The 12,212-nt window shown below is 44.9% G+C and overlaps 1 protein-coding gene across 14 annotated transcripts in view; it reads right to left on the reverse strand.

The window, feature by feature from the left end:
* The window catches only part of LOC116940200 (protocadherin-15), a 112,212-nt gene that overhangs the window by 33,152 nt on the left and 66,848 nt on the right, over nucleotides 1–12,212 (reverse strand). For all 14 annotated transcript variants that reach the window (XM_076065606.1, XM_076065605.1, XM_076065599.1 and 11 more), the window contains 6 exons: nucleotides 10,380–10,492; nucleotides 9,648–9,854; nucleotides 8,778–8,912; nucleotides 5,039–5,188; nucleotides 3,544–3,737; nucleotides 1,111–1,243 (listed from right to left, as the gene is read on the reverse strand). In XM_076065606.1, the coding sequence (XP_075921721.1) occupies nucleotides 1,111–1,243; nucleotides 3,544–3,737; nucleotides 5,039–5,188; nucleotides 8,778–8,912; nucleotides 9,648–9,854; nucleotides 10,380–10,492 (932 nt within the window). The remainder of the gene's footprint in view (nucleotides 1–1,110; nucleotides 1,244–3,543; nucleotides 3,738–5,038; nucleotides 5,189–8,777; nucleotides 8,913–9,647; nucleotides 9,855–10,379; nucleotides 10,493–12,212) is intronic.

Genomic DNA, 12,212 nt, shown 5'->3' on the forward strand with positions numbered 1-12,212 from the left:
CAAACTGCAGATGATCTATAAGTCATTCCAGACTTCTCACTTACATCCATATATGACACCACATTACTCCAATCCTCAAATCCCTCCACTGGCTTTCAATCCAGTCTAATATTAGCTACAAGCCTGCCCTCACCATATTGGAAATGCTCTCCCGTGCCTTAGGAATGTGCAATTTCCACCCCTGACTCAGGGCTACAAGCCATAATCAAGATCCTTCATGGGGCTGTCCGTGCCCATGTTGTGTTTTTCACTAAACCGCACACGCAGGTCAGTGTGGGTTTAAGTTGGGGAGGCCCAGGATCCGTTCAGATATCACTCGTCACTGCTGTTAGCCATCGCCGGGAATGGAAGTCGGGTCGTTGGGTTCATAGTGCAGTGTGTAACCACCGCGCCACTGTCTCCCTGTGCTTAATATCATGGTGCCGCTGAACTGACGTACTTCCAGAAGGCCATGTGGCTGATGGGATGTGTAAAAGAATACTTTCATTGTTGACGTGTAGGGACCGACATGAGAATCATGAGCATTGTCCGCTAATTCATTCTGTTTCTCATATTCTCCACGTTAACTCGAATGCGTATTGGGTGTTTCCTGCGTTGTGGGCGATCGCTGCGAAACCTTGCGGTGTTAATCCACCGCCGTGCCGGCCCCATCGCCGAGGCTGTGCGAGCCCTCTCTCTGCATGTGAGCACTTGCTTGCAGTGCGTTGTACGTACGTATGTTGAACTTCTTTCGCACTGTATGTAGCCAACCGTGCTAATCAGAGGTGTTGGGGAAGGACAACAAATTAAACACAAAAAAGCAGTTCTAAAGAAAGTATTCTCAGTCTATATTTTAAAGTGTATAGCTCCTATTATCAGAAAGAAGAGAGTTCCAGACGGCCGCAGAATCCCATCTGAAAGCAAGTGATGCGGTGACCGTCTTTGTTCGATGGCTAGCCAAGAGCTTTCCTTCCCCCACACCTCCGATTAGCATGGTTGGCTACATATGGAGCGAAAAAAGTTCGACATGCATACAAAGCCGCTGTGAGGACGTGCGGAGTTCACGTGATGGTGTATACTCCTTGACGAGATCAGCAAGGTATTGTGGTTCAAGCGAGGTATTGTGGTTACCTGCACACTGAGCAAGAAGGCACCGGCACTCAGGGCCTCGCTGACCTCCATGCTGTAGAAGCTGAAGGGCATGCTGGGAGGGCTTTGGTTGTTTGGGGGTAGCACCTCGACGTATACGGTGGCAATGGAGCTCCTGAGCAACGAGCAACACAACAACACAGTCACCCATAGCAGCTTCGTAGAGGTTTTTTGTTGTTAATTAATTGGGTAATTAATCTTTTCAATGATGCATTTAAAAATACTCTGCTTGTCCCCCTCCTTCCTCCCTGCACCCTCCGATTTATTTTTTAAAGTCGTTTTCTTCCCTTCTCTGTATAAAAGTAAACCCACCCCGCTCTGTACTCCCCCCCCCCCCCCTCGCGTCTCAGTTTGTGCTCTGTACTGGGCTCCTATTGAAATATAATATAAAACAAATATTCTGCTTGAGTGGTAATGCACTGGTTAGCAAACACTGCACTATGAACTTGGCGACCTGAGTTCAACTCTCAAACATGGTTGCCCATGAATGGCGAGTTATATTTCTTTCCTCTCTAGGCATGTGAATGTGTTCCTTGTCTCGATGCTTGATGCTAACGGACGTGATTTTGTTTGTAATTTGCTTTGGCCTCTCTTGGGCTCTGATGGAAAGGAAAATTAATCGCACCAGTTCTGTGCTGGCTTCCTGTGTTTGTTTGCAGAGACATCTCTGGCAATGTGGCGTTTGTTCTATTTAATCAAAATTTGTATTACTAATATCAGATGTACAAGTAAAACCGGCCAGATGGCCGAGTGTTACAATGAGCGGCTCGCATTCGGAAGGTCGCAAGTAAAAATTCTGGCCGGAGGTTGGCTCAGCCCATCATCAAGGACGGCAGGGCAATGCAACGGCTACACCTGTGCCTCACAGCGAGAGTCTCCTGAGTTCAACTCACAACCTGGGCGCCTCTCTGTGTGGAGTTTGTATATTCCTCCCCCCCCACCCCCGTTTCCTCTGGTGTCCCGTAGCGAATAAACCATTACAATGTAACTGGTATCGACCAAACATCTCAATGCTGAAACATTACCTGCACCTTTCTCAATTGGGATCTCACGCAGCAGCAGCTTGGCCCCTAATTGTAAAAACTTGGCAGTACCTGGGTAAACAAGGCCAATAATATTCTTGGTTCTTTTGGTAAAGTCACGTAGAAGGGAAACAATCAAATAATAAAAATATATAACAATATTTTTATTTTTTATTATTATTTTATTGTTTCCCTTCCAAGTGACTTTACCAAAAGAACCAAGAATATGAATCCCTGCAGTCAATCAAAAGGCCAATAATAATAATCTTTCTGGTGTTGGTGAAATGAGTTACCCCCTAAGTCCACAGTGGTTCACCACAGGAATGGGGAATACCCATCACTGGTTCAGAGCTGTAAATAAGAGGTAAGCACTGACTCAATGCTCATTCAAGCAAGAAATAACTTTTACTTATATGGGTAATTAATAATGTACTTACTGTGTGTCCGTGACCTGCAGCTCTTAGCATGTAAACAATCAAAGTCACCCGAACTGATGTATAGGGTCTCAATACAGCCATCACGTGTAAGATGTAAATAGCTTTTACACTTCAAGCATAGTGAAGTGTATTCTGCAATGTATTTTGGCTGAGTGGTGGGCTTTATTGGTGCTACGAAGTGTGTTTTTGATGGGCTATGGACATCACTTAGGAAGAGGAGAGAGATGCGTCTGAGCGTAAAGAGAAGTGCATTCAAGGCAGAAGTGCCATCTGTATTGCTGTATAGATCAGAGAGCTGCCCTCTAACTTAGCAGCTCGAAAATAAGTGATTGGCATTTAAGCTCAGGTGCCTAAAAGTGATGCTGGGAACTTCGTGGCAAGACAGGAAAAGCAATTATTATTTGCGCAAGAGAACATGGCAGGCGATAGTTTGTCGATGTGGTTAGGCAGGACGGGGGAGGGCCGGTTGCTGAGAGAGACGTTGGAGTGGTCTGCACGAGTTCGGGGAAGAAAAGACCTCATACCAAATGGTGGGAGACATTGAGGAGGGGCAGAGCTTGGAGGTTGCTGCGTGTCTACTGCACAGCTGCGGGATTCCGATGAAGCAGATAAAACTTTGGTGAATTAATACTGAATTAAACTAAACTCTTTTTATTTTACCAAGTAGGGCCCACTGAGCTACACAGCTCATTTTCAGAAGCGGCCTGCCAAATGACAGCTCAAATAAGTGGCTCATCATGTGAAAATTTAGAGCAGCCAAATACTCGAAACACATGTTGATTCGAAATGTGGGGGTAACAGAAATGGAGGACCCGGAGAAAGATCCGCGCGACCACGGGGAGAACACGCAATGCGCAGGCGTTAGGTTCGGGATCGAACCAACGACTCAATGAATGATCTTGACCGATCGTGATGCAGTGCGCCATGAGAATGTACAGCGTGATGGCAGGAGGCACCTTCTGTCGGCAGGCGGGGCGCCGTCACTGGCCTGCACCGTCAGGGTGAAGGTGCGTCCCACGAGCAGGCCACTGGGCCCTGCCACGCTCAGGAGCCCCGTGACATTGTTGATGACGAACTGGCCCTGGTCTCCAGCCAGAATCTGATAGTGCACATTTCCATTTACGCCTGAATCGGCATCACTTGCTAGGAGCTGCAGAGGAAGCAAGGAATGCGTGTTAATAAGGAATGGAATATTTACTCTCGGTGTCACATTGCGTTTCATGCAACACGTTTCATTTGACTTTCTGTATATCTCATCAGGTGCGCAACCATGCACACTGTTGCTACGTCACCTGACGGCCGTATATATTTACAAGCACTTCTTGTATTCATAGACACGACCTGGTACACAGCTGAAATGCTCATTTGTTCAACTCACAACCATTAATGACCATCAGTGACACAGACAAATAAATAAACAATTATTACGTGTCATCAGTTTAACAAATAAATACATAAACATTAACATATAAATGGCAAAACTTGAAGAATAAATTATGCTTGCAATTGTGATTTATCCACTTTTTACAAGTTGAACGCTTGACATTGGCTGTATGAGATGCAGCAGCTACTACATATGGGATATAAAAAAGTAGACCAAAAATCTGGTGTCTGAAATAGCACAAGACTTCAAACTTTGCCTCGAGAATATTCTCATTTAAATATAAATGTGTTGTTAAACCCGCCACCACCCGACACAGCCAATTAGTAAGGTTAAACAAAAAAATTATATTATGGCTAAAATTCCCATTGCTTGTGAAGACCATGCCATGTAACACCATCACCACTCTCAATTGACAAATGACAATTAAGAAATTTACACACACACACCAGTACACTGTCATAAACGTTCAAGTGGACCGTCTTGTGGTGATTATAATTATCTGCTGCTACCTAATAACCAGTTTTGGAAAATAAAAAATATTTCACAAGGATCAGGAATATGCCCCATCCATTCCCCAAAGATTGGATGAAAACCCGTCATGCACACCACAAACACCCCCACGAGTGTGTCTGGCTGATACAAGTTGAAAAACCCCGTGGCTGCGACTGGATGCAAGAGGAAACAACAGAGATGATTGTCATGGCTTGTTACGCGGTTGCTGAGCACAGACGCAAAGCACCAAAACGTCGAGCAGCCAATGAATGAAGCAGAAAGAGGAGTGTTTTGACCTGCAGTGTGGTGAGTGAGTTGGGCGAGTAAGTGTGTTGTTGTGACCTGCAGCGTGGTGGTGGAACACCGTGTGGATGAGACTACACAGTCAGTGTGAGGTAGACCGAATCGTCAACATGAGTGGAGTCATCAACGAGTGAAGTTCATGGGAAAGGTAACCATGATAATAGTGATAGCAGTGTGATAAGGAGGCGACTAACCGCCGATGAGAGAACGAATGGCTGGAGTGAATTAGCGAGTGCTGGATCATCAATAGCTAAGTGTGCAAACACACAAACCTGTATGACAGGGTCACCCGGTATCATATTGGAGTAGGCGTTGGCAATATACGACAGAGAAGTGAAGACCGGCGTGTTATCATTCGCATCCAGCACCAGGATCGTCACGTTGGCCGGCCCGCTGTGCAGAACCCCGTCCGAGGCCATCATCTTGCAGAGGCACACGCAACATTCTCACCAACAGGACCAGGACTCACCACCAGGACCAAGTGTGTTGCAGCCGCTTGTGGTTGTAGCAGGGTGGGGCACCGGTAATAATTGCAAAGCATTTTCTCACTCTCATACAGAGGGAACGGCTCAGAGGCAGAAGGGCAGTCACGCAGTGAGCTGGCACCAAATTTGCCCAAGCTCTGCAGTTTTCTATATATGAAGGTGTCATTGGCCAATCAATGAGTGTTTATATGAGGTAGGAAACTGGAGCACCTGCAGAAAACACACACGTGCAAGAGGGGGAAACACTCTATCCCATCCCGTGGCAAGTCAGGGTATGGCACCTCCATGTCCACAGCAAATGAGTTTTACAACGTCTGTGCGATCCGTAAACCTTCACTTCCTCCACAGCGCTGGATTACAGGCGTGTGTAGTCACCACCGCTCTAGCTAAACAGGTGCCGGTTGGTCAACATCACTGGTTTTATTTCTAGAGAAGCGAAAAGTCTTGGCTCGTGCAAATACGCACGTATGTTGAAGTTCTTTCGCACCATACGTAGCCAACCGTGCTAATCGGAGGTGTGGGAAGCCATGAAGGCGATAGACTTTTGGGAAACAGATTAATCCAATCGGGCTGGGGGATGATTCAAGAATAACAATGATATTTGCAGTAGAGAAATATGGATGCGACTGACAACCAGGGTGTGCCTGGGTAATTGGCTCATCTACAGTGAGGGAAAAAAGTATTTGAGCCCCTCCTGATTTTGTACGTTTGCCCACTGACAAAGAAATTATCAGTCTATAATTTTAATGGTAGGTTTATTTGAACAGTGAGAGACAGAATAACAACAACAAAATCCGGAAAAATGCATGTCAAAAATGTTATAAATTGATTTGCATTTTAATGAGGGAAATAAGTATTTGACCCCCTCTCAATTAGAAAGATTTCTGGCTCCCAGGTGTCTATACAGGTAACGAGCTGAGATTAGGAGCACACTCTTAAAGGGAGTGCTCCTAATCCCAGCTTGTTACCTGTATAAAAGACACCTGTCCACTGAAGAAATCAATCAATAAGATTCCAAACTCTCCATCATGGCTAAGACCAAAGAGCTCTCCAAGGATGTCAGGGATAAGATTGTAGACCTAGGCAAGGCTGGAATGCGCTACAAGACCATTGCCAAGCAGCTTGGTGAGAAGTTGGTGCGATTTTTCGCAAATGGAATAAACACAAAATAACTGTCAATCTCCCTCGGCCTGGGGCTCCATGCAAGATCTCACCTCGTGGAGTTGCAATGATCATGCGAACGGTGAGGAATCAGCCCAGAACTACACGGGAGGATTTTATCAATGATCTCAAGGCAGCTGGGACCATAGTCACCAAGAAAACAATTGGTAACACACTACGCCGTGAAGGACTGAAATCCTGCAGCGCCCGCAAGGTCCCCCTGCTCAAGAAAGCACATATACATGCCCGTCTGAAGTTTGCCAATGAACATCTGAATGATTCAGAGGACAACTGGGTGAAAGTGTTGTGGTCAGATGAGACCAAAATGGAGCTCTTTGGCATCAACTCAACTCGCCGTATTTGGAGGAGGAGGAATGCTGCTTATGACCCCAAGAACACCATCCCCACCGTCAAACATGGAGGTGGAAACATTATGCTTTGGGGGTGTTTTTCTGCTAAGGGGACAGGACAACTTCACCGCATCAAAGGGACGATAGACGGGGCCATGTACCGTCAAATATTGGGTGAGAACCTCTTTCCCTCAGCCAGGGCATTGAAAATGGGTCATGGATGGGTATCCCAGCATGACAATGACCCAAAACACACGGCCAAGGCAACAAAGGAGTGGCTCAGGAAGAAGCACATTAAGGTCCTGGAGTGGCCTAGCCAGTCTCCAGACCTTAATCCCATCGAAAATATGTGGAGGGAGCTGAAGGTTCGAGTTGCCAAACGTCAGCCTCGAAACCTTCATGACTTGGAGAAGATCTGCAAAGAGGAGTGGGACAAAATCCCTCCTGAGATGTATGCAACCTGGTGGCCAACTACAAGAAACGTCTGACCTCTGTGATTGCCAACAAGGGTTTTGCCACCAAGTACTAAGTCATGTTTTGCAGAGGGGTCAAATACTTATTTCCCTCATTAAAATGCAAATCAATTTATAACATTTTTGACATGCGTTTTTCCGGATTTTGTTGTTGTTATTCTGTCTCTCACTGTTCAAATAAACCTACCATTAAAATTATAGACTGATCATTTCTTTGTCAGTGGGCAAATGTACAAAATCAGCAGGGGATCAAATACTGTTTTTCCCTCACTGTACTGCTGCTGCTAATGTATAAAGGGTCTGTGCAATCCAGAAAGGAAGAGAAAGGCAGGGGGCTACTGCTGCCAATGATGATGTTGCTTTTGTGAACCTGCGAGTTAGAAACAAAACATTCGCACGGAAACCCTGTTTGGCAGTTCACCTGATGGCATTACAAAGAGCCCCTTTTCCAAAGACTCGTCTCACATCTAGCCAGATGGACGAGCGCCTAAGGTAGTTAAAACGTAAACAGACTCTCGTTGTGTGGGTAGAAGGGAAGTGGAGACTAATGATTTTTCATTTGTTTTTTGTTGTTGTTCAGTCACTGCCATGGCACTTGAATGCAGGGCACTGCCGTGGAGCGACGGTGGGGATCCTGGAATGCACGGCAGAGGCTATCGGTTTGATTGGATGAGGCATCTGAACCTCAAACGTGTCTTCACAAGTTCATCGATCACTCTTGATATCTATAAGAACACCACGGGCACTACAATCCGTGGCCAGGCTCGTCATTAACCACAACACCACGCACAATCTTCGCTTGCATTTCGCGCATATCCTGGTCAGTTTACACACGAGTGCCAAAACCACCCAAAATCCATGTTAATGTTTTTTTGTCACTTACTCCTACACTGAGTGGTTTTCAAAAGAAAATTTCCTGAGCCAACTTTGTAACGGAAAATGTATTACATTGATAAAGATTTCTGTTGGTGCACTGTTTTTTTTTGTAAACGAAGTTCATTTTTCGATTTAAAGCTTTCGTGACTGCAAGGATTCATCTTCTTGGTTCTTTCGGTAAAGTCACGTAGAATGAGAATAAAACAATAAAACAAAATAAGACAATAAAATTCTCACGACGTTTCGGCCTTCTTCAGGTGAAGGAACAGAACTGTTGTGGCCGAAACGTCGTGATAATTTCATTGCCTTATTTTGTTTTATTGTTTTATTCTCATTCTACGTTACTGTACCGAAAGAACCAAGAAGAAGTTCATTTTGCTCAGATTTTTGTTCGCTTCACTGTTATACTTTTATGTATTTTTTTTTTATCACTTTTGTCGTTTCAGTGACCCGGGTCACTTTTGCAAACGATGTCCTCGAGTTCCCACCCTGGTCACCCGAAAAAAATCTTGAACCTTGACCCGAACGCCACTCCCTGTCAACAACGCGGCGCCACCTCGGCCCGGCCACACCCCCCCCCCAGCACCGCACGGCAAACCGGGGGCAACCAGTGCCACCGCCGGTACCACCGGCGCCACCGCCGGTACCACCAGCGCCTTGCTTTACCGTGAATGAGTACTGCTGACGCGTCTCCCTGTCGAGCGGCTGCAGCAGGGTGAGGAACCGCGTGATGCCGGAGCTTGTCACCCCGAACACGGCGCTGGCGCCTTGTAGCGACACCTGCAGCTGTGGGTCCTTTGTCTGCCATGAAGCAGCACAGCACAGCGCAAGGAAATTGCTCGCGGCATTGCGGGGAATGCAAGTGATGAATATAAATAGAGACAACTCGCCTCCTTCACACATAGGTCTGTCTGCACATACAAAATATTTAAGATTTACACATCCCATATATGTATGTTGAAATTCTTTTGCACCGTATGTCGCCAACCATGCTAATCGGAGGTACGCGGGAAGGACAACAAAACTAAACATAAAAAATACGTTTAACACAAATTAATTTTCAATCTAGATTTAAAAGTGCATAGCTCCAGTGGCTTCCTAATATCGCAAGGAAGAGCGTTCCAGACGGACGCAGAAGTGCATCTGAAAGCTGCTCAGTCTTTAGGGAGTGCATAATTTCAGCAGCATTGGTTCAATACATGCAATCTCGGGACCAGTTTCAACGTTCATTGACTTGGTACGATGATCAACGTATGAAAAGCTTAATAAGAAACTTAATCTATAAATTATAGATCCAATACATGTGTCCACATGTCATTATTTGTCTGCTATGTGTATGTCAATCGGCACCATGGACACCCTTGAAAATTTGATGTTCTATATCGGGGGAATTGTCCAGGTGAAATATTTCAATGAGCAAAAATCAAATTGGGGGGGGTGCTGCAGGGCTAACTGCAATCGTGGCAGGTGGCACAGCAACAAGTTGAGGGGGGCCCTGATGGCCGCATCCTCCTCGTCTCATCTACCCCGACTCACCTCTTTAACATCGGCGTCCAGAGCCACGACGCTCAGAGGGCTGTCCAGCTGGAGGGTGCTAGAGATGGTGGTGCCCACGGGGGCGGACTCCAGGATGTAGCCTTGATACATGGTCCTCTCAAAGTACGGAGCTTGGTTATTCTCGTTCAGGATCTCAATGTGCAGTGCAGCGTAGGCTGGCAGTGGATGCCCATTATCCTGCTCAGCCTGGACACAACGAGAAACAATTCACCTCCTTCGCACGTCTGTCCCTCCGCAGAAATAAATACGTGTTTTTAGACATCCCACATGGCCTTCTGGGAGTGCATAATTTCAGCAGCATTAGTTCAGTACATGGGAAACTCTGGACTTGCTTTAAAATTCAGTCTCATCAGCAGTCAGGTTTGCTTGAATCAATGTTGGTAAGCTGCCATATTTCTACGGCAAAGTATATTCGCTGTTAGATATAGATCCGAGTTCAGTGCAAAGCTACATGCAGTCATACACAACACAAACTAATCATGCATGTTATTGTATAGAATATAAGTAACAAAATAAATAAGCGGACAATTAACCTCTGAAAATACAAGTGTGGTATGGGGAAGCCTTCATCCAGCCGTAGATAGAACATGGCAGAATATTAAGTGCCAATTACAAAGCCAAGCAGTCCACCTCTTTTCCCTCAATGTAATGGAAATGTGTTTCGCATTCACACTACGATGCGCATGTGCACACATGTACACACACACCTACCTTCAGCACAAGATCAAACTGCGGGAACATGTCACGGTTTACTGGCTGCAAAAGTTGCAGTTCAGCTGTTTTCCCGTTCAGATTAAAGTAATCAGAATAGTTCCCAGGGTCGCCTGAAAAAGCAGACAAATGTTAGGAATTGATACCCATATCACAAGAGAGCGCATGGTGATTTGGGTGGCTATATAATGTATCATCATTTCATAACATGAAAAAAACATCTGGCCGGTGCATCAGCCCATTGGACGAGTGGCTCGCATTCGGAAGGTTGCAAGTTAAATTCCTGGCTGGGGTTTGACTCAGTCCTTCATCCTCCCAGGTTCGATAAAATGCATCCCACTTTGTGGGGAAGTCAGCAGTGGTTATCCTATGGATAGACTCATCAGCACCATAGGAAATATGGAATTCCCTCCACTGGCTCAGGGATGAAAACAGGAGATAAGCACCACCTCAGTATTCTTATTCTAATATATTGCACTGTCATTATCACAGCACAAACACCACATGTCAATAATTTCACATTGAATGCCAGAGCAACCATAAAAAACCCATTTAAAACCGAACACGGGGTTATCAAATAGACAATGCCTTCAACTTATATGTAAAAAATGTTGCATAGAAATAACAACAATGTGTGGCATAATGAAAAAAAAAATCAAACTTTTATTCAATTCCATCTTTATTTAATCAGGTAAGGCCCACTGAGTTATATGGCTCTTTTTCGGAAGAGTCCAATGAAGTGGCTTATCACGTGCAAATTTATAGCAGCCAAATCCTCTAAACGCATTTGCACCTAATGCATTGTTATTGTCTAAAATTTCTGACCAATAGCAGCTGTGGAACATTGGCACTGATGCAATCAGCACGATGCACAGTGACTGATGCCGTTACAGCCAGAGGTTGGAGTGACAATCGACATTCACCGTCATATGATAGTTTGTATGGTAGACCACGGGTTGATTTTAGCTTTGGTTAAACACAGAATAAGGACTTGGAAAAAAACTTAAAGACAGAATCTTCTGTTGTTTCTTGGATTCGGTTTAATACAAAAGGGACATTAAATACAATACAAAAGGAGGCCCCTTTCTCTTTCAAATGGGATTCATCCTCCTTTCCCGAGTTCTCACCTGGTTAGAGAAAGTCAACTTGAAAACCTGAATCTGAAGGCAAGGCAGGTAATGATTCATCCCCAACAACCCTCAATTTGAATCTCACCATTTTCAATTAAGATTCAAATCACGACAATATATTTTCCTCTTTAGTACTGTCATATTTACGCTGTGCTATCCTTTATCGTGTGAAACACAAATAAAATTTGTACCCATGTCTATCAAAGAGGTTCCTTGCTTATAAACATCTGGCAGTCCACCAGTATTGGTTCAAGAAAGCTCGACCATGCTGATGAGATAATGAATGTCAAAACCAGTCCAGGGTTTGCTTATGTTGAACCAACTAAAACAATGTTTGCGTGAAGAGACAAATATGAGTATTGGTATTGTCTGCTTTTGTATTTTGTCTGGAGTATAGCTTCCATGTCCTGTCTGTCTCAATGGCCTAGTCTCGGTGGTTCAAATAATTTCAGTTTAAAAAGTCGTAGTCAATGCTGATAATGCCAGATCTGGCCATTAGTTTAAAAGGCTTTGCATATTTTTTTTTTACATTTGCTGAGTACAGGCCCAATGGCTCAAAATGTAAAGCGGTCAGCAACAAACAGCACTATCAATGGTGCAATAGATAAGATTGACACGTTTCTTGGATTAAACAAGGCTGTTACTATGACGGTTTGGGAAAAAGAGACCATGGGATATTGCATAGCATGGGTACGAATTGGCG

This window comes from Petromyzon marinus, chromosome 8 (assembly GCF_048934315.1).
Source record: "Petromyzon marinus isolate PM22_M1 ecotype Great Lakes invasive population chromosome 8, UKy_Petmar_22M1.pri1.0, whole genome shotgun sequence".
Taxonomy (NCBI): domain Eukaryota; kingdom Metazoa; phylum Chordata; class Hyperoartia; order Petromyzontiformes; family Petromyzontidae; genus Petromyzon; species Petromyzon marinus.